The sequence below is a fragment of the Lepidochelys olivacea genome (genome assembly GCF_965140295.1).
Source record: "Lepidochelys olivacea isolate rLepOli2 genome assembly, chromosome: 17".
Taxonomy (NCBI): Eukaryota; Metazoa; Chordata; order Testudines; family Cheloniidae; genus Lepidochelys; species Lepidochelys olivacea.
This window is the reverse complement of record NC_140427.1, coordinates 3,689,826-3,710,758: the sequence shown is the minus strand read 5'-3', so window position 1 is coordinate 3,710,758 and position 20,933 is coordinate 3,689,826. Positions and strand designations below refer to the sequence as shown.

At 42.3% G+C, this 20,933-nt stretch overlaps 2 protein-coding genes across 5 annotated transcripts in view; one reads left to right on the top strand and one right to left on the bottom strand.

The window, feature by feature from the left end:
• Positions 1-295: 295 nt before the first annotated feature.
• Positions 296-14,279, bottom strand: SHPK (sedoheptulokinase). Of its 2 annotated transcripts, none has more exons than XM_084650765.1 (7): positions 13,648-14,279; positions 12,144-12,285; positions 7,488-7,671; positions 5,228-5,380; positions 3,833-4,008; positions 3,102-3,212; positions 296-1,925 (listed from the first exon to the last, which is right to left on the bottom strand). In XM_084650765.1, the coding sequence occupies exons 1-7, from the start codon at positions 13,840-13,842 to the stop codon at positions 1,531-1,533; spliced, it is 1,356 nt and encodes a 451-aa protein (XP_084506891.1). In that variant the 5' UTR covers positions 13,843-14,279; the 3' UTR covers positions 296-1,530. The 2 variants fall into 2 exon arrangements, with proteins under 2 accessions (XP_084506891.1, XP_084506890.1); XM_084650764.1 differs by having other exon boundaries at positions 3,012-3,212; positions 13,648-14,276.
• A 149-nt stretch (positions 14,280-14,428) lies between these two features.
• The window catches only part of CTNS (cystinosin, lysosomal cystine transporter), a 14,349-nt gene continuing 7,844 nt past the window's right edge, over positions 14,429-20,933 (top strand). The window contains exons 1-6 of one of the 3 annotated variants that reach the window (XM_084650767.1): positions 14,429-14,579; positions 15,687-15,769; positions 17,893-17,971; positions 19,217-19,301; positions 19,419-19,519; positions 20,649-20,780. In XM_084650767.1, coding sequence (XP_084506893.1) covers positions 15,703-15,769; positions 17,893-17,971; positions 19,217-19,301; positions 19,419-19,519; positions 20,649-20,780 — 464 coding nt within the window. In that variant the 5' untranslated portion in view covers positions 14,429-14,579; positions 15,687-15,702. The other 2 variants (XM_084650768.1, XM_084650769.1) reach the window with 2 other exon arrangements.

Here is a 20,933-nt window from a genome sequence, read left to right as displayed (position 1 = left end):
AGATGGACCTTTGGTCTGAGCCAGTGTGGCCATTCTTATGTTCTACACTTTGTCTGTGTTTCCTGGTTACACCAATGGCTCTTTACTCACCACATGGAAAAGACTGGTCATGAGGAGGCAGGGGATTAATCTATCACTTTAATTAAAGTCTGTGGACTTAGAGCTCTGGGATAGGAAGCAGATTTCTCATTAAGACAATATGAGTCAGTCTCGATGCTGCTAATGAACAAGATGAATATGCAGGTCCATATTTCAGTTAAAACAGATGCTTCTAGTTAATAAAATTGTACACAGATAATATGAAACCGCTTTATTTACTTCCCTCTCTCTCTAGTACTTCTCCTGGATGATAAAATAAAATACAAATGCTTTTACTTTAAAATAAAGGAGTGGGTAGAATGATCAGCGAGGTGCTTTAGGACCATGGCACATGGGATAGAAACCCAGAGACTTATGGCAAGCTCACATGAACAATGCTCAAAACTGAAAAAAGATTTTAATCCAGCCTGCAAATTGCTATGCCAAGGCTCAGTTCCTTCCAATATATAAAAAGCAGAGAGTTATAAACTCCTTAAAATAGAACATATCAAGGAAACCTGAAAGGACGTTCTTGGGCTGACACACGTGAGCACATTTCACCTCTCACTGGCAACAACTGATTGTACTTCAAGTCACATTGCGGTAAGAAGAGAGGGGAACGGATCTATCAGGAGGGTTACTATAACCTTTCTAGAACAAAAGAAAAGCCCAATGAACCATCTATTCAAATATCCCGCCAATGCGGGATGCTTCAGAGGAAGCTCCAATCCACACACACGAGTGTAAATAAACAAGAGAAATACCTTCCTGACCCCGCAGCTGGTAACCAATTGGCACTCTGAAGCGTGAGCACTGAAGTCATTTATGAGCTAGTCATGAATCTAACTTGGATCAGCAGCAATATACTTCACTGATCCTACCACCTTCCCTCCTATATGTTTTTCTTAACATTTTATTGTTACTTAAGAGCCAAAAAGGTGCTCAGCCCTTCAGAGAGAGACTCTTCAATGCATAAGATATGGTAAATTATTATTTTATTTGTATTACAGTAGCACCTTTAGGCTCCATTGTGTTGTATACACATATATATGGAAAGAGATAGTTTAACCACAAAACATCTCTAACAAAGGCTACAGATGCCATTACCAACAGACACTGGCTCTTCTTAGCCATCACAGGCTTCTTTCCTAACAGGAAAATAAGCCTGTGATGAAGTATTATCTTCAGCCCAAACGTAATGGAGCTTTTCCCTTCACACAGCCAAATTTCATATGGTAAATTGTTGCACAATTAGGAATGACAACATAAGAGCATGCAGGGCCCTGAGTACATATGGAACCAGAGAGGGACATTAATGGAAGCTGTTCTTCTCCATACTGAGTGGAATGGTAGATTAAAAGCAACGTCAGGAATGATGAGGAAATAGAAAGAAAGTGTTGATATGTCCAGAAAAAAAAACAACTTTGTATCAGACAATCCTGAACTATGGATTTATCTTCTGTGCAGCATCACCATAGCAGCGCCTACAGCTGCATCCACATCCTTTCCATAGATCACAGGAAGTGGAAAAGTTTTCTCCACTTCTTGCTTCAGCACATCATTCCTGGAAAGGGCACTTCCACTTCCCAGAATTCTCTTCACTCCTGCCTCTTTCAGGTGTTGAAATGGCAACATGGAATGCAGATTCTGAATGATCCCATGGCACAAAGCTCTGGTGACGTGACCCAGAGAGAGCTCAGAAGCAGCGATACTAGTCACAGACGCCAGTTGCTCAGGCATGTGCCTTTCTCCAAATACAGTTGGGCAGATTGAGAGTCTGGTAGCATTTTGGGCCAAGGCTGCGTTGATCATTTGTGTATAGACACGGGACTCTAGAACGTCATACCCTGCCAAAAGGAAATGGTGTTACTAATTTTGTCAGCCTGGTGTCCCTTTCACCTGTCAGAGATGAATGCTGGAGGCTTAAAGTATGCTAATCATGCTGGGTGCTGTTTCAGTGGTGTATGTTGGCTCAACAGAACACTATGTATTTGGCTTCTCCTGTCCCTAAGGAGATCACTTTTGCAGGAATATGACTCTCCTCATCCAGAGTATTTTGATCCAAGAAGTCTTTTCTGATTATAAACACTGCAGTTCTGATAATGGAACAGTTTTCTCTGAAACATTAGCTATTGGCTCAATTTAAATGAAAAAGCAACAGTAAAGATAATTTTGCATGTTTGGAAACTAACCAACTAGTGACCTTTTCTTAATAGGGGCAATCAGCACAGACTCCACCTCCTATACTGACAGTGCAAAGGTCACTCAAGCATTGGTTGGAAGGGTTTTAGAATTTACTGTTGCACTGAGACAACTCAAGGGAAGGATATCAAAGAAGTTGTGACAACACATTTTAAAGCACTTTGGGGAAATGACATGATTGTCTTATATGATACTGCACTAAACCTGGCTCTTTAAAGTCCATTAGGCATTTAAAGTTCTGCGAAAATTGCAACTCCAGGCAATTAACATAATCAAGTCACTCTTTAAGACTCTATGAACATGGAAATTAGTGACTGACTTCTGATTTATTGACCTATAATTTTTCCTTTGAAAATTTTTCCTTCTGAAATGGAACCCACAAAGATATTCTCACTCACTTAAGTGCTTGAAACAAAAATAAAACCCAGACATAATCCAAATGCAGGTTCCAGTTAGTGTTGTTCTCAGCATGTCCCCTAATTGTTGTAGGAAATTCTAGCACTACAGTGGGAACAAATCGCATGCGTCATGATTTCTGCTCAGATGACACATACTGTACAACAGTGGTTTTCAACCTTATTTCATTTGCAGACCCCTAAAAAATTTTGAATGGAGGTGTAGAGCACAGGTTGAAAACCACTGCAGTACAAGACTTGCTGCTTTGACTCAGTCCCTCATATCTTGCTGATCTACTCCCATATTAAGCTGTGTCTATCCCCAAAATACTTTACCCAACTCCGCCATCCAGCAGGCCAACATATCCACAAATGTTGCCAGCACATTTCCTCCGTTGAGTGATGCTGCCACTGCCAGATAGTTACCATCAAAATAAGGAAAATAGGCAACAGCTGACAAGGAATCTGGTGTCTCTGGGGGCTGGAATCCCAAGGGCATGGGGACTGTCAGCTGAGCAGAGGTGCTGATATTGAGAACTGCAACACAAGAAAGAAAAGATTTCATCTTTTAGCAAGCTACCCTGAAAGAGGAAAATAAGTTATCCACATACCGTGGTGTTGAGCACAATATAAACACCGAGCTAGGAACAACAGTCAGGCAAAAAAGAGTGCTATGGTATTAATGGAAAAATTTTATTAGTCCTTTCACAGACTAGAAACTGGTACTCAGACCTATTGAAAGGTCTGACAGTAGAACCTCAGAGTTACAAACAGCAGAGTTACAAACTGACCAGTCAACCACATGCTTCATTTGGAACCAGAAGTACACAATCAGACAGCAGCAGAGACAAAAAAAAAAAAAAAAAGCAAGTACAATACTGCGCTAAACCTGAACCACTCAAAAAAATAAAGGCAAAAGTTTAAAAAAAAGATTTGACAAGGCAAGGAAACTGTTTCTGTGCGACAAATTAAGATGGTTAAAAGCATCATTTTTCTTCTGCAGAGTAAAGTTTCAAAGTTGTATTAAGTCGATGTTCAGTTGTAAACTTTTGAAAGAACAACCATGTTTTGTTCAGTTACAAACAACCTCCATTCCTGAAGTGTTCGTAACTCTGAGGTTCTACTGTAGTTGTTGTGTCCCAGCTGTATAAGAATACCTGCATCAGTCCTCTCAGTCATACAAGAATAAACAGAGCACTGGAAATCTCCCAGAGCAATTCCCACTTCCGCTCCCTTTGGTATTCCATGCCAGTCATGGGGCATCCTCCCAGCAATGCCACCAGGGTCACCCACTTCAGGAAGCAAGTCAAGGGGAAAGCCAGATTCTCTCAAACTGCAACCAAAAGAAAAATATATATATATACACACACACACACACAGATGGATTAGTCAATACGACAGCATGCAACCTGGCGATGTGAACATCCCTGAGGTCACAGGCTAGCCTGACCATGTGCTTGTGGCTGCTGGGTTTACAGATTCTTTTGCCCACCCAATTAGCTCTGCCTTGGACAAGTTCAGACTTTTAGTTTTTAGCCAACACAGCCAATGGAACTAGAACAACCTTGTACAAAATAGCCCAGAAGAGTAAATAAATCCACCTACATTTATACTTGATTTGATCTAGCAGGGATCACATGTTCAACCCACCAAAGTCACATAGCCAAGCAGCATGGTAAGGGACAATCAAAAGAACAGAAATATAACCAATTTTCAAGTGCCAAAGAACACTGACTCCCAGGACACTCTCATGCAGAGGATTAGCATGTCAAAAACAAACCAGAACATCTTAATTACAACAAGCTTCTTAACCAAACTTCAACGTGAGTATGGGCTACCTCACAACAACTACTACTTCAAGTCAGAAAAAGCTCAGTGAGCCAAATCCAAGGTCCTGTTACCCTTTCAATGGGCTAGAAAATATTTTACCTTCACTGTTAGAAGATCTTTTCACCCTGGAGTCGTGGCCCAAACCGATCCCTGAAATGTATAGGGCCCTGGACTCCACCCCCTGAAAGAGCAAGTCGTTTTTAAAAAAAGAATAAAACTGATGTCTCATCAGATGCCCGGTAGCCGGACACCTTTTAAATGACACTGTGAGGAAATTTTAATGCTTATGAAAGAGCTCAGCTGAAGGCACTAAAGAGTGAAATTCTCTTTAACCAGCATGTAGATAGAGCATGGACAGTTGACCCACTCTGTCTCACTGCTGTACCTCATCCGTGCCCTAGAGAGAACCCCAGCAGGAAGGAAGCAAATAATTCAGTATCCATGGCCTCTTTGCTGAGCCAGCCAATAATGCCTTCTCTGAGGGTTTCTAAAAATGACAATGCCAATGACTGCCAACAGTGATGAGGTTTTATATGATATACTTGCCCACCACAAACTGCACTGAGTCACACAGACTCATTCAGCAAAGGGTCAAACAACCATCAGAGATAGCAGCTTTCAATCACCCCTTCCTGGGCTATAATCATACTTATGGTCTACAGGAGTATTCACCCCATCTGGGACAGACAATAAATAAAATCCATTGGATGACTGTCACTTACATCTCAGTATTCCAGCTTTTACTTCTGGAATTAAAATATCCCCAGCTGGCAGCATTCTGGACGGACATCAATGGCCTTTCCAGGTCACACAACATGGCAACCACGTAGTCGTGGATGGTACCAGCTGCATCAAAAGGCTTCAGAAAACCTGGGCTATTTAACAACAAAACAACAGCTGCTTTGTTAAACGTCCACTTGCCAACCATTTCCATTTGTAGTTGATATTCAGGACAAAACTGGAAACACATGACAAAAGAAACCTTCTGGAAACATGTCAATTAACTGAATGAGAGAAATCCTTAGAAAACAAGTGTCCACTAGCACTGGTTAGGAAACATTCTTTCCTCCCCACAAAAACACGTTATACTACAATAATTGTTTTTGTCAAAAACTTTCTTCAAAACTTTTTGGATTTTATAGAAAAACCAAAAATCCGAATTAAGGAAAAAAATCATTTTTGGCAACTCAAAAATTTCATAGAAATCAGACATTTCCCTGCAAAAATTTGTTTCAATTAAAAAAAAAAAGTAAAGAAAGCATTCTTTGTTGATAAAAAAACCTTTCAAGCAAAAAATTTCAACCATCTCTAGCATCTACCTCCAACACTGCAGTTACTCCATTGGCACCTGGTTTTGAGGCCAATAATACAATTAGATCTTTTCCAAATATTCTGAATAGGGTACTTGAGGTTTACTGTAAAAATGATTTAACAGTGAGTGTCTGAGGGAAAACAAAAAAGCTGCTTATTGAAGAAAAATAGAAAAAATTGAACAGTGTGTCTAATGTTCTTCAGTGAATTGTTACTTTGCAATAAAACTTAATTACACTGTTGCAGATGAGTATTGCTGAATTCCTAGCTGTATATAAAAGGAAATAAATAAGGTAGGTATTATCTCTTTTCTTATCTTTGTCATGAAAGTCAAATGATGCAGAGCAGTATTAAGTAAAGACAATGAGAAATAATTCCTAAGGCTCCTTAATATTAGTAAAATATTACATTAACTCTGTCCCATCAGTAACTGCATCCTTTATAAAAAACAAGATTGCTTCTATCACTCCAGAGAACTTTAGAAACACACAGAATCTCACAATTAAAATTGCATGGAACCAACTATAAAGACTGCCTCAGTGATCAAGTCCTAGTTTTTCCATAGAATTGGATTTATGGTGTGTTACCATGCATAATACTCACTCCTACAGGGAGATGGGGGAAACAGTTTGAACACACAAGTTCTTTGTGGCAAAGTGCACAGCTGCAAAGCCTGTTATAAAGAGAGAAACAGCAGCAGACTTGCACAGAGATGTCCTGCTCTCAGCTTTGGAGCATCTGAAAAAATCTTAATTCCATCTAGTTGAATTAGGGTGCTCAATATATGCATTAAAGCAAAAGTACCAAGGATGAAAATAACAGTATAAAAACGAGTGTGGAGAGATCAACTGTGTTCCAGATACCATCTAAACAAACTTCAGGAGGAATGCAAGATCAAGAGAGTCTTTTATTCCTTTGAGCAAAACGGAACTCCTACTTGATGTGGAAGATGGTGACAGTTTGGGAGATGTAATAGCTTATTGAAGCTGAAGTGGTTTCAGAATCTACGCAAAGGTTTTGTGGATTCCACACCCTGCTATGGCTAAAGGCAAGTTGTAAGTGAAAAACTGTCCCATGCAAAGCATGTGACAACCCAGCAGATTATGTATAAAACCTCATCAGAGGCTTGCTAGGACAGCTTAATGCCTAAAAGGGAAGGGAACAGCAGCTAATGTAGGGCCCAATTTTCTTAGCATGTTGCGGGAATTGGCCCAAAACAACTCCAACAGATTTTAGATTTTCATAAGTATATATAGGAACTATGCTTAAAGCACAGCTATAGGGTTCAAATTATATTAACTGATGATGTTTCCGTTCATGTATAACCAGAGCTGTTTCTTTTCTTGTTAAGTGTTCTGTGGTATTTTTAAGTAGAAGGATGAGAGAATATCAAACTCAGTTGTATATGGTTAATGTTTAATACTTCCATTTGAAATGATCTTCAGCCATTTAATTAATATTATGATTAAAGGGAAGTTTTGCTTCATCTCACAGGTCTCCTCCTGCTGGTGCATTATGACAGATAGGAAGAAATATACAGCTGCAGACCCTGAACTGGTATTAGCCTTCTACAAGAACACTGACTGGCTTGAATTCCAGCCAAGAAACTGCTAAGGAAACGGCATGATAGAGAAAATCTAATGAATACAGCTGAAGTTACAGTGCTTCTACCTGTTCTTCAAATACCAGTAGATTGTGGCACATCCAAATCCTGTAGCCACGCTTAGATGTGACTGTGGTTGAGGAAGAGAAGAGAGGAAACTGCTGCTGCAGCGGCCATCTTGCCACGTAATCAGATGACTGACTTCTCCAGGCTGAAAGGTGTGACCAGTTCCACTCTCGGCCCATTTGCAACCTGAAATCGGCAGTATTTGAGAAGCACAGCATAATTAACCGCAGTTTGTCTGGTACCTTTCAACTCCTGTGACTCAAAATATTCCACAAAGAAACACATTTAACACTTCAAAAAAAAAAAAAAATACAGCAGTACTGACTCTACTCAAACTAACCAATCATATTTTCTAGCCCTGAATAATCTGCCTCAAAGACTGTTACCCTGAGATGAAGAAAAAAACCATTCTGTCCAGAGGCTTTATCTCTGTCCTCCTAGCACCCATAATATCCATCCAAACAGGCACAGATGGAGATAAGACAGAATGTGACATCTGAAACTGAGCATGACCCACCAAAAACATGCAGCTAAGAAGTGCCCTGAGAAGTGGAGCAAAAGGCTGCTAGAACCGCACTGAACTTTTAGAACTGCATGCAAACGCTACATGTTTTAATGCAGCTAAATGTAAACGTAGGACACCTAGGAACAAAGAACGCAGGCCGTGCTTACGGGGGGACGGGGGGGCTCTATCCGGGGAAGTAATGGATCTGAGCTCCCAGTTAAACGTGGTGGCCAAAAGGGCGAATGCAATCCTTGAATGCATAAAGAGGGGAATCTTGAGTAGGAGCAGAGAGGTTATTTTACCTCTGCAATTGGATCTGGTGCGACTGCTGCTGGAATATTGTGTCCAGTTCTAGTGTCCACAGGTTAAGAAGGATGTTGATAAATTGGAGAGGGTTCAGAGAAGAGCCACAAAAACAATTAAAGGACTAAAAAAAAAAAATCTCTCGTAGTGACAGACTCAAGGAGCTCAATCTACATAGCTTAACGAGAGACTTCAGGGGGGATTTGATGACAGTCTATAGGTATGGGGAACAAATATTTGATAATGGACTCTTCAATCTAGCAGAGAAAGAAATAACGTGACAATCCAATGAGTGGAAGTTGCAGCTAGACAAATTTGGACTGGAAATAAGGTGTAAATATTTTTTTTTAAACAGTGAAAGTAATTAACCATTAGAACAACTTAATAAGTGTCATGGTGGAGTCTCCATCATGGACAATTTTATCAAGATTGGAAGTTTTTCGAAAAGATATGCTCTAGGAATTATTTTGCGAAAGTTGTATGGCCTGTGTTACGCAGAAGGTCAGACTAGATGATCACAATAATCCCTTCTGCCCTGGAATCCATCAATCACTTGAGCCCAAATTTTAAGAGTATGACTTGGATGTGTCATTTTCTAGCCTTGAAATATCTACACTCGCTCTAACGTTGGGCTCAATTTCATACAACAGATAGCTCATGAATATGTCTATTTTTTAATACAAAGTACCACTTACATCTGGTATCGGGGGGTAGCCGTGTCAGTCTGTATCCACAAAAACAACAAGGAGTCTGGTGGCACTTTAAAGACTAACAGATTTATTTGGCCATAAGCTTTCGTGAGTAAAAAACCACTTCTTCAGATGCATGGAGTGAAAATTACAGATGCAGGCATTATAGAATGAAACATGAAGAGAAGGGAGTTATCTCACAAGTGGAGAACCAGTGTTGACAGGGCCAATTTGATCAGGGTGGATGTAGTCAACTCCCAATAATAGAGGAGGAGGTGTCAATTCCAGGAGAGGCAAAGCTGCTTTTGTAATGAGCCAGCCACTCCCAGTCCCTATTCAAGCCCAAATTAATGGTGTTAAATTTGCAAATGAATTTTAGTTCTTTTAAGTCTGTTTCTGAAGTTTTTTTGTTCACATATAGCTACTTTTAAATCTGTTATAGAATGTCCAGGAAGATTGAAGTGTTCTCCTACTGACTTTTGTATGTTACCCTTCCTGATGTCCGATTTGTGTCCATTTATTCTTTTACGTAGGGACCGTCCGGTTTGGCCAATGTACATGACAGAGGGGCACTGCTGGCACATCACTTATGTAATATATATAAAAGTTATATATGTAAGTGATATATAACTTATGTATCACTTACATCTGGGTTTATCAACAGAGACATGTAACCACCAAGCAGTAAAGAGTACATGCCATCCTAGCTTTGTAACACAGGCTCATAGAACATCCTAGCTCTGTAACACAGCCTCATAGAGAAGGTGGACTGCCTTCATTAGGATTTATATTGATTCAATATTCTTTTTTAGCTTCATTGCCAGGGTAATTCCTATCTTGTTCCTTTTAAATACAAAAGGTAGGATTCTGTGCTGTGCCTCTAAGTGCCTCACAATCCTAGGCCACCTGGAGGGGCCAGTCTAAATTATGCCAGCCACCCAGGGCTGCCCAGAATCTCCACAGTTCTGCATGCTGATGCTCCACTTCTGTGCCCTCAACCCCACTCCAGTGTGTTCCCTATACTGGGCGTCGTGAAGGAGTCCTAGGAAGGCAGCTTACAGGTGTCTTGCACAGTTCCTGTGCTGGGGAAGTTATCCCCTGGCCAGAGGGCTTTTATGGACCCTTTACACAGCATAAAGGAGCCACAGTGGGAGTGAGGCTCTCACCCATAGAAGTTAAGCCGTACTGGCAGAGAGGGAGCTTATACCAAACATGGCAGAAGGCATCATTCTATGACGACCAGTGCCTCCACTAGTCTGAACTGAAACTTTGATACAGCTCCTGAACTTCACTCTCACACAGAGCAACTTTAAACAAAATGTAAAAGTTACAGTATTATGTGACGCGTCCAAAGTCCATGTCTGTCTTATTTCCTTTTCTTTGATACCCATTCCTTTAAGTCTATTTCAACTGTATTTCCACTTCATCTATTTTCTAGTTTTCAAATTGATTCTAAGAACTATTATTAACCACAAAGCTAACCCTAAATGATGCCATTAAAAATGTAATTTGCAACATTGAGTATGCGGTTTCACTTAATCTACTCAAAGTAGTGAGAGCAAACAAACATTCTCCTTCATTTTGTTGAATACAGCAATTTAAAACAAAAAGTGACATACAGCTTTCTGAAATGAAATATTAAACACCTCCACATGAGAATTTATGCGGCTGATGGAGTCATGAGGTTTTGTTATGCAGCACTCATGGGACAGCTAGAAAGTGGGCAACAGACCCATGAATCCATCAGTCCTTGGATATACTCCTTGGTGATGGTTTTAGTATTTAAAATAAAATCACAGCGGTGAATAGTTCAGGATCTCTTAAAGCAATTGAGATCCTGCCAATATCTGACAGACAATGACCAGTGCTTTCAGAAAATCAGTTTTATGGTCTACAGCAAATCTCTGCTTCAACTACGGAGTTCAACATTAGCTATTATTATTTAATATTTTTTATTATTGCCTATATGTGTGTATTTTGAGTTATAGAGAGAATAAAGACATGGAATCAGATTCTGAAAGCCAGAGTAATGCCACTGACCAAAATGGATTTACACTAGTGTAGCTGAGGAAAAATCTATATTATAATCCCTGCCCTAGAGAGTTTACAATCTAAGACCAAAATCTTGTAAACAAATGCATGCAGCTACACATTTACTTGAAAAAAGAAAAGGAGTACTTGTGGCACCTTAGAGACTAACAAATTCCTTTTCTTTTTGCGAATACAGACTAACACGGCTGCTACTCTGAAACCTGACATTTACTTGAGTATTTGCAGAATTGGGGCCTATGTGAATAAGTCACAGAGGTCGACTTGGTTGCTTGTGACTTGGATGCTGATCCTACAACTACTTACACATGCAGAATTGCATTTCCATTTCCCAGATACTCATGGAGTCAACAGCAATAAGAGTATTGTGCGTCTGTCACCTGTGGCTTATCAGAAAACTATTTCATTTAATGCTTTGGGCTTTTTAAAAACATCTGACATCAATTCAAATATTTATTGAATTTCACTCCTTGTATTTTGCATTCAAACTGGAATCTTTAAAAACAACATTCCAGAGCAGAATGGGTAATGCTATGTACATTTCCATAAAGTGTAAGGCTAGCTAACTTTCCACAGCAGGATAGACTCAGTAACCTCTGTACTGAAGAGGAATTAACTGAAAGGTATTCAGACAACTCACTGGGAAACAACTAGTATGGGATAAAAAGAGTACTGTGTGTTCCATAAGCACATTTCATTTGGTAACAAACAGAGGACAATTGATAGATAATTGTAAAGGCCCAATTCCCTTCCAAATCCCAATCCTGCAAAACCTTCCTCACGTGAATAGCCCTGTTGAATTCACTGGGACTGCTCACATAAGGATTCACAAGATCAGATCCTTAATTAGTATGTCAACAAAGAACATGGTTAAACGGAATGAGTGGTTGTAAATGTCTGTCTACTACAATTAAGGAGAAATGCATGTTTAACAGGACTTTTTCTGACTATTATATTTCATAAAACATCAAGATGTTTTATGGCAGTTTTCTGCAAATTATTCCAGAACTAAAAATGATCTCCAACATCAATAGACCCATCTTCCATGGCTTCTGCCATTTAGCTTCTATACTACAATATTTATAGCAAACATGTCAAAAGATGGACATTACCTTGGTTTGTTTTCCAAAACACAACCCCATGCATTTGTCCTGAAATACCAATGCGACTAACCCTTTGAAGGTGCTCCTGGGGAAAAGCCGCAAGACATTCATTCAAGGCTTTTATTATTTTCTGGACATCTTGCTCCATTCCCTGCAACCGTAAAATCAGCTATGAGGGTGTTGAGACATAATCTACTAGATTCATGTACTGCATTTACTTAAGCAGTGAAACAGAAGCTAGAAGTGAACACCATCTATTATTTAGCTTAACAATATACTGTTACTATAGCTGAATTACTGAGTTACTACTACATAGTTCAAAATTTCAACACACACTAATTTAGCTGATTTGTGGCTAAATAATATACATTAGAAACAAAGTTTAATTACCCACACACAAATAGATATGAATTATTCTATTAACATATAACTTTGATTGTATAAACAAACAAGATGTTTACCTGCTGTTATTATAATTACTTATTATTTGTATTACCGTAGTGCCTGTCTTCACTACTAAAAAAGGCAAGGCCTAGGATCATAACAAGTCCATTAAGAGCATAGAGATGTACCTTCTATCTTTCTGCCCTGGTTTTTGCCAGGTTGTATCAATAGACACAATGGACCAGAAGCCCCTTAAGATGAAAGGATCTTGTTGCTTCTTTCTAACACACCATGCCCTACTTAAGCAGTGCTTTCATGAAGCTAATGATTGTATCCCGAAGTAAAGTGCAAAATGGGCTAGGGCAGTTTGCCTCTGTCCCCTGTGAAGCAGCATCACATACAAGATCAAGGTGCAGGGAAAGATCTATTTTAGGTTTTTCTAAGGTTCTGATAAACATGATCTAAGTATCTGGGCTTTCTGCTGTTTTCTAGATTCTCAGGCGAAGTACATAACTTGGGTTTGGGCTGTAAGTTTCACTCGATCATGCTAGAGCAAAGACCACTATGGCAGCTAACTATGGTGCCATTTCAGAAAGTGCTCAGAGCTATGTCTGTTTTGAAACTCCACAAATCATTAGGAAAAAAAAAAAAGTATTCATTGCCGATAGTAGAGAGACAAGGTGGGTGGGGTAATATCTTTTATTGGACCAACGTAATAAAATATATTACCTCACCCACCTTGTCTCGCAAATATCCTGGGACCAACACAGCTACACAACCACTGCACACTGGACAGCCAGAAACACTAATCAACACTAATTCTGTCTTCATTTGACTTAACCATTTAGGTACCTAACCACTGATTCTTTTAAAAACTGACCCTTCTAGAAACAGACTGTCTTACTCTTACTTGGCTTGGCTTTTTCATACAGCACAAGAGAAGTTTTTTAAATTAGATTTGAGACATACAGACAGACACACATGCCTCCTTTCCCTTTTTTCCTAAAGAGCCAAGCGGCATCCTGCAAGGCATTAAAACAACGCTGATAAGTCACTGAAGCTGACGTAACATGGTGGCGCAAAGCTGAGTTGGTAAAACACAACACCTCTGTCTTGAGCTCTCTCTCACCTGTGCTCCAGCAGCCGGGCTATCAGCCTGGGCCTGTGTCTCCCTTGAGCAGCTCTGGGTCACAATTTGCCCTTGCGCTGTCTCTACGACCAAGGCAGCCTTCACTGAGGTGGTGCCCAGATCTATGCCCAACACACACACAGTTCCAGGCGTGGCGCATGGACTCAGCCCCACAGCCTGGTTATCAGCCATCATTTGTGTTGTCCTGTGGCAGCGGCCACTTCCTGCACCACGGGGATGCGTTCAGTCCGCCTGCTGCCCAAGTAAACACCCAGCACAAGGCAGCAGTAAGGGACCGGCGCAGGGACTCAGCCCGGCAGCCTGGCTCCCACTCTCCAGCCCTGCTCCCTGGGGTGGCTCTCGGTTACTCGTCTCTCCACCGGCCGGGTGCCCAGGTCTCTGCCCTACGCACAGGCAGCACCAGGGCACAGGTCCAGCTGGCTCCGGGCTCCCATGGCAGGCCAGGGCTGGAGGGCCTGGGGCAGCAGCCGCCTGAGGGTTAAATCCGGCTCCAGGCAGGCTTGGGCTAAGCCCTGGGCTGCGCTGACCCTTGAACTGCGAATCTCGGAGCCGCAGCAGCCGGGAGCCGCTGCCCGAGTAGAGCCGGGGGAGGGATGGAGCCTCCCATCTTGAGTGTGGCAACACGCCCGCCCGCGACCCACGTCTGGCGCTTCCCAGGGCCCACCCCCAAAAAAACCCGTATCTAAAGAGTTTTAAACACTACTTTAATTAAACCAAGAGCGAGACACCCCAGGTCATCGCTAGCGCCCCCAGCACCAGATGCCACACCCAAGATGGCGGCCGAGGGCGGCCATTGCGGCTCTACGGCACGCTAGAGGGAGCCAGCGGGAGGCCTGATATAGGCGGTCGCCTCACAAGGGAGGAAGGAGCCGGCAGAGCGCTAGTCGGACAGAGCGGCTCGGCGGTAGCGGGTCGGTCTTTCTCCAGGGGGTTTGTTCTGCCCTCGGGGCGTACAGCGGAGCGGGGATCCCCTCCGGAGGGGTGGCCCATGAGGACCACAATTCCCAGCATGCACTGCGCCGCGTGGCCGTGGGACTGAGGGGGCGCGTGGGTGCGAGCCCTCCCCGCCCCCCATCTCCCCCGCCCCCTGGCTGGGGCGCTGAGACACCCCGCCTGTTCCCCCTGCCCTCCCTAGAGCGCTGGGCTGGGTGAGGAGATGTGAGGGGGGAGGTGTGGGGCGGGCTCTAGGTTCAGGGGCCCCTGGGGTGGGTGTGGGGCAAGGCAGGGTGGTGAGGTAGGTAGGTGGGTGGGGGAAGGGCTCTAGGTTCAGGGGCCCCTGGGGTGGGTGTGGGGCAAGGCAGGGTGGTGAGGTAGGTAGGTGGGTGGGGGAAGGGTTTTAGGTTCAGGGGTCCCTGGGGTGGGTGTGGGGCAAGGCAAGGTGGTGAGGTAGGTAGGTGGGTGGGGGAAGGGTTTTAGGTTCAGGGGCCCCTGGGGTGGGTGTGGGGCAAGGCAGGGTGGTGAGGGAGGTAGGTAGGTGGGTGGGGGAAGGGCTCTAGGTTCAGGGGCCCCTGGGGTGGGTGTGGGGCAAGGCAGGGTGGTGAGGTAGGTAGGTGGGTGGGGGAAGGGCTCTAGGTTCAGGGGCCCCTGGGGTGGGTGTGGGGCAAGGCAGGGTGGTGAGGTAGGTGGGTGGGGGAAGGGTTTTAGGTTCAGGGGTCCCCGGGGTGGGTGTGGGGCAAGGCAGGGTGGTGAGGGGGGCTGGGGAAGGGAGGGCTCTAGGCTCAGGTATCCTGGCCGCTGGGGTGGATGGGGGGCCAGAAATGGTGATGCAGGGTGGGCACCACGCTCGGTGGTGAGTGGGAGCTTGGCAAGCCAGGCTCAAGGTGGCCCCAGCCCCTGGGATGGGTGGGGGCTAGGTGTGGAGGTGAAGGGGCAGTGCTGGGCTGGCCATGGTGTGTGGGGAAGTGATGGGTGAGATGAAGGGATGCAGGGCACAGTGGAAAAAGAGTGCTCGATGGGACTGTTCTGCTGCTGAAATTATGCAGGAGCCTAAACAAAACTTCCTTTCATTTGCTTTGTAGCGGTCTGAAGAATAGCATGATGGTGAAAAGATGGCTACTTCTCTCTGTGTTGTGTTTTTCGCTCTCATTGCTAAAACTTTGTGGTAAGTGTCTTCCAAATAGGGAAGCTTATCTAGCTGTGCACCAGATCAGCAGTCGGTTATTTATTCGCTAAAATGGCTGTAAAAGAAAAGGGTATCTGTGCTGAAAACCAAATAGTCTCCTGTTAAAGGTGACCTGTGTGAAATAGTGGTGTGTTTATAAGGGTATTGGCTCGGTGTAACAATTTCTAATAAAGAATTGCTCCAGCTGTTGTTGTGGTGTTGGGAAACTTTCTTCCCTTATATATGTTACCTTCAGACTATTTTGTAGTGACAGCGCAGCATGTCTTCTTTCATTATTGATGTAAGTGACTAGGGTAGGTCAGTAGGCTAGATTCTATAGGTTTAGTCCTCATTATACTGAAGTCAGTGATGACTTTGGTGATCCTGTCTGTGCTAGCTATTGGGTTTATAGGTGCCAGAAGTATCTACAAGATAAGACCACCAAATTCAGTCACTTGTAATATATAGAATTTTAACAAAAGATTTCTAAAAATTGCAGTTAAAATAATCCCCTTCTCCCCTAATTAAGAGGTCTTTATTCTTTGCTTTTATAAGCTTCTGATATTAGCAGGTATGAGTGGTGAATTCCTGGGCAGGCTTTAGTCATATGTCGGAATTTGGGCAGGGGAGTGGAAAAACTGTCTGTGGGAGGCTGAGCTATACTGTGGCACTTGCTTGTGTATGAAATGTAACCACACCCTAGTCACTTAAATAAAGTGACTGACAAGCAAGAAAAGCATAATCTTATTTCTCATATGCCTTATATGAATATTGTTGCATGGTGCACAATTTCAAGCACAATAGCAAGATGTTGCTTGAGTACTGCAAGGGCAGGATAATGAGCTGAAGTTCTTGAATTTCTTGGTATTCTGCTGGGCTTGTGTCATGAATATAAAGGGAAGGGTAACCACCTTTAAATCCCTCCGGCAAGAGGCAAAACCCTTTCACCTGTAAAGGGTTAAGAAGCTAAGAACCTTGCTGGCACCTGACCAAAATGACCAATGAGGAGACAAGATACTTTCAAAGCTGGGGCGGGGGCAGAACAAAGGGTTTGTCTGTTATGCTTTTGCTGGGAACAGATCAGGAATGCAGCTCAGAACTCCTGTAAAAAGTTAGTAAGTAATCTAGCTAGAAATGTGTTTAGATTTCTTTTGTTTAATGGCTGGTAAAATAGCTGTGCTGAATGGAATGTATATTCCTGTTTGTGTCTTTTTGTAACTTAAGGTTTTGCCTACAGGGATTCTCTGTTTTGAATCCGATTACCCTGTAACGTATTTACCATCCTGATTTTTACAGAGGTGATTCTTTTACCGTTTCTTTAATAGTCTTCTTTTAAGAACCTGATTGCTTTTTCATTGTTCTTAAGATTCAAAGGTTTGGATCTGTGTTCACCTGTACAAATTGGTGAGGATTTTTATCAAGCCTTCCCCAGGAAAAAGGGTGTAGGGCTTTGAGATGTCTTCCTGCAAAATATCCCCCCCAAGTGGGCTCTTTCCCTGTTCCTTGTTTAACATGCTTGGTGGTGGCAGCATAGGGTTCAAGGACAAGACAAAGTTTGTACCTTGAAGTTTTTAACCTAAGCTGGTAAGAATAAGCTTTGTGGGAACCTGCATGAAAGACCCCCTTCTGTACCCTAGAGTTCAGAGTAGGGAAGGAACCTTGACAGCTCATGTGGATCATGTAGCAATTTTAAGACCAGCTTTAAAGAGTTCTGATTCTTACAGGTAATTAGGATCCATTGCTGATCATAGCAAGAAACAATAACACTTAGCATTTTATAATTAGCTTAGAGTTTAAAGTATTTATAATAAACACATTATACACATGCAATTAATTTTGTTCCAGGAGACCATTGTTTGGCCTATTTACTGTTTTCAGTCTGCACTTTTCTCATTAATGTCTCAGAATTATTCAGTCACTTGAAAAAATGCCAATGCTTACTTCCACACTGTTGCTAGTTGTCTGCCACTCTAACCCTTCCTGCTAACCAGCCCTAGGAGCTGGTCTAACTGGTTTGTACTCTCAAATTGCTTTCTTCTGCCACACAAGAAAACAATTCCTCTTTTCAGGAAGGAGATTTTTCCTTTTGTAGAAATCTAAGCTTAATGTTTTTCTTTTTCCAGATGGAGCCATCATGCTCTCTGTCCCTGAAGTGGTTTCAGTAGAAAAGGGTAGCTTGACAAATATCACTGTGACTCTAAGGTAAGGTTAGAGCATCATTTTCAGTTTCTCTTCCTTTAATTCTCTGCTTTTGTTACACCCGCAGGCATCAGACCAGAACAGAGAATGGACAAAACTTGTTCAGATAACTAACTAGATTTGCAGGAAAGATGAGGTGGCTTTGTTCATTTAGGGCAGTGGTTTTAAACCTTTTCTCATTTGTGGGCTCCCCCCTCCCCCATCTAATTTAGGTGCATGCCCCTTTGAAAATGTTAGACATAGTCTGCAGACCTCCAGGGGTCTGTGGACCAGAGGTTGAAAGCCACTGTTCTACGGTTATGACTACCTTTCACGGACCCCCTAGACATAGTCTGTGAACCCCCACCACTGGAGGGTTGAAAACCACTGATTTCAGGTGAGTTTCATCTGTGTGCAGTGAGTTAGTACAAGGCCACTATTCCACTTGAGCTGTGGTACATAGCCTTCATACTGGCCCTCACGGGGATGAAAATTCACCATTAGGTACAAGCTCAGATAAGTCTGTATTTTTGTATCAATAAGTTTTGGCTAGATGTAAGATTCAAATTCATATGTCCTCTGTTGGAGTATTGAATTCTGCATTTGCCGGAAGATGGACTCAGTCTCTTCTAGCTCTAACTACTATGAGCCTAACAAACATCCTTCATGTACAAATTTATCTAGAAGGACACCTAAATGTTTTATAAATTGAACAGGTGTCACTGTTCCCAGCACAGAAGTGTAGCCATCTCAGAGCTGAAACACACACTGTAGCTGTGGAGTAGATATTTACTATAGTCCAGTGCTCATTTTCTCAGTCTCTCACTAATAGTGAGACTTTTCCCAAGAATGGAAAGTTCCTCTCAATGTGAGATGACTTGTGGGGAGAGAGAGGAAGACTTCAGAGAAGACTGCAGTGGTGGGGATTGGTGGGGTGTTTACAAAGTGGGAGGAGAAATAGGGAAATATCAGACTTTTTTTTTTTTAAAGGTGTTTATCCATCTTTCAAACCCCTGTTAGAATTGACTAGTGGCTGCACAAAGGGACACATACAAGTTCTATCCAGTTCAGATTGGTTTGTCAGTAAAGGACAGTATCTGTTTCTAGAGTATCATGTTGGTGCCACAAGTGATGATTAAGTGTGAATTGTATGTGGTCCATCCAAAACAATATTGCCTAAGCTGCATGGAATCAATTCTCCCAGAAGGCCTGAAACCTCCTTTAAACACATGGATTTATAGGCTTCTTTTGACTTGTCTATCTTCACAGTGCCCCATTAAATGAGACGTTGGTGATAACATTTAATATCACATATTCGTCAAAAAATGGAACCATTGTTGAACTACCTGATCAAGTGAGTAACAAAACTGATTTCAGACCTTATACTAAAGCTTACAATTGGTCATAGTCTGACCTCATTAAAAACATGTGACTAGTCATTACATGTAACCTTTTTTTCCTTGTCTGACAGGTAATATTGCCTGCAGGTCTAAATTCAAGCTTTCAAGTGAAAGCTAAAGATGTTGGACAAGTTACAGTTTATCTTCATGCCAGTAATGCCAATGAAACTGGGTGAGTTAAACTACTATTCAACCCAGATCATGTGCAACTCCTTGGTATCCAAAGTAGTATAATAATTTCCCCCGCCCCTACACCATCTCCCAGTATCCTACTAATTACACTGCAAGTTCCCTTGATTAACATAAACATAGTCATCTTCTCTTATCTCTCCTTCTTCCCCCCCCCCCCCAAAAAAAAAAGATGTTGAGATCCGTGAAGTGGTACTGGTAGCTTCTGTATCTTGTAATCATGAAACCTAACCTCCTAAGCATTCATAGGTCGGGTTCAGCAGCATGCTCTAAACTACACAAGAAAAGGCTCCAAGCATGCATGACAACACTACTCAAGCTGGATACCATTTGGCCCTAAAGTCCATGGGCTACTGCTTTGTTGCTATGCCTATCTTGCGAACACGCTTCTGAGATTCATATCCTTGAATGTTAACAGCCTGACTCTCCTCTGCACACCCACAGCTTTCACAAGACTTCAATGCAAGCCACAAGTACTTAGCACATCCACAAACCTTCCTGCTTAAAGAGTCTCTTAAGGAATCATGTGTTCACAGGTGGAACTCTCTTCCTTGAGATCAGAAACTGGTGAGATGGGGAATGCTGAGTTGCATTTGCTTGTTGCCATTAATACCACAGCTCTGCAGGATAATGCATGGTCTTGTCACTTCCTCATTTCACTTCTGCTTTTAACTGTCTTGATCATGGCTATCGTTACCCACATCACAACATATCCAGGAACACAAGACAAGCCAGATAATAAGGCTTTGCTTGACAAGCATGAAGAGTAAAACCTTGCTGTTGCATAACAGTAACATACTAAGAGGCATAGAAGAAAGAGAGGAAGATGAGAGGCTTCAGAAGGCCTGTATAAGGGAGGGGAAAATGACAGAATAGAGGAGGATTGAGGGTAGGCAAATCACTAGGATTTGTAGAAATCTTGGAAAGACCACAAGGGTGTGTGAAAAGGGGGAAAGCTTTATTGCTCTACTAAAACCCAAACCGAAATTTGAGTAACTGAGTAGTTTTCTGCCCCACAAATTAGAATGAAGAAGTATGATCTGTGGAAAAGTGCAGAGAATAAATATACTGACTGTTTAAAAACTGATTGATTAGTACAAATTCCTTTGCAGCCCCAGGATTCGATTCCAAGTGATTCATAGTAACATACTGAGGATTATAGACCAGGTGACTGGCTGGATCTATTTCTTTGCCTGGTCGATCTCCTTCTACCCTCAGGTTTTCGAAAACTGGCGACGAAAAAGGTAAGGAGACTAGCTGTGAAATGTGTGTGTCTCTTAGCAGTGATACAAATGGTCATGTGGACTGGTTTCTGAGTAGGTTGGGGAATTATCAGAGATCCCCCTAATGTAATTAGTTCCCATTAAAGAAGAAAACCATACCCCATTATCACAAGA

Bases quoted from the DNA above. Each gene is read 5' to 3' on its own strand.
- SHPK (XM_084650764.1), bottom strand. From the start codon at position 13,842: ATGATGGCTGATAACCAGGCTGTGGGGCTGAGTCCATGCGCCACGCCT. The intron at 7,672-12,143 runs GTAATGTCCATC...TGCCGATTTCAG, and splicing joins GTTTTGGAAAACAAACCAAG to GTTGCAAATGGGCCGAGAGT. The intron at 4,009-5,227 runs GTAAGTGACAGT...TTTTGGTTGCAG, and splicing joins AAAAGCTGGAATACTGAGAT to TTTGAGAGAATCTGGCTTTC.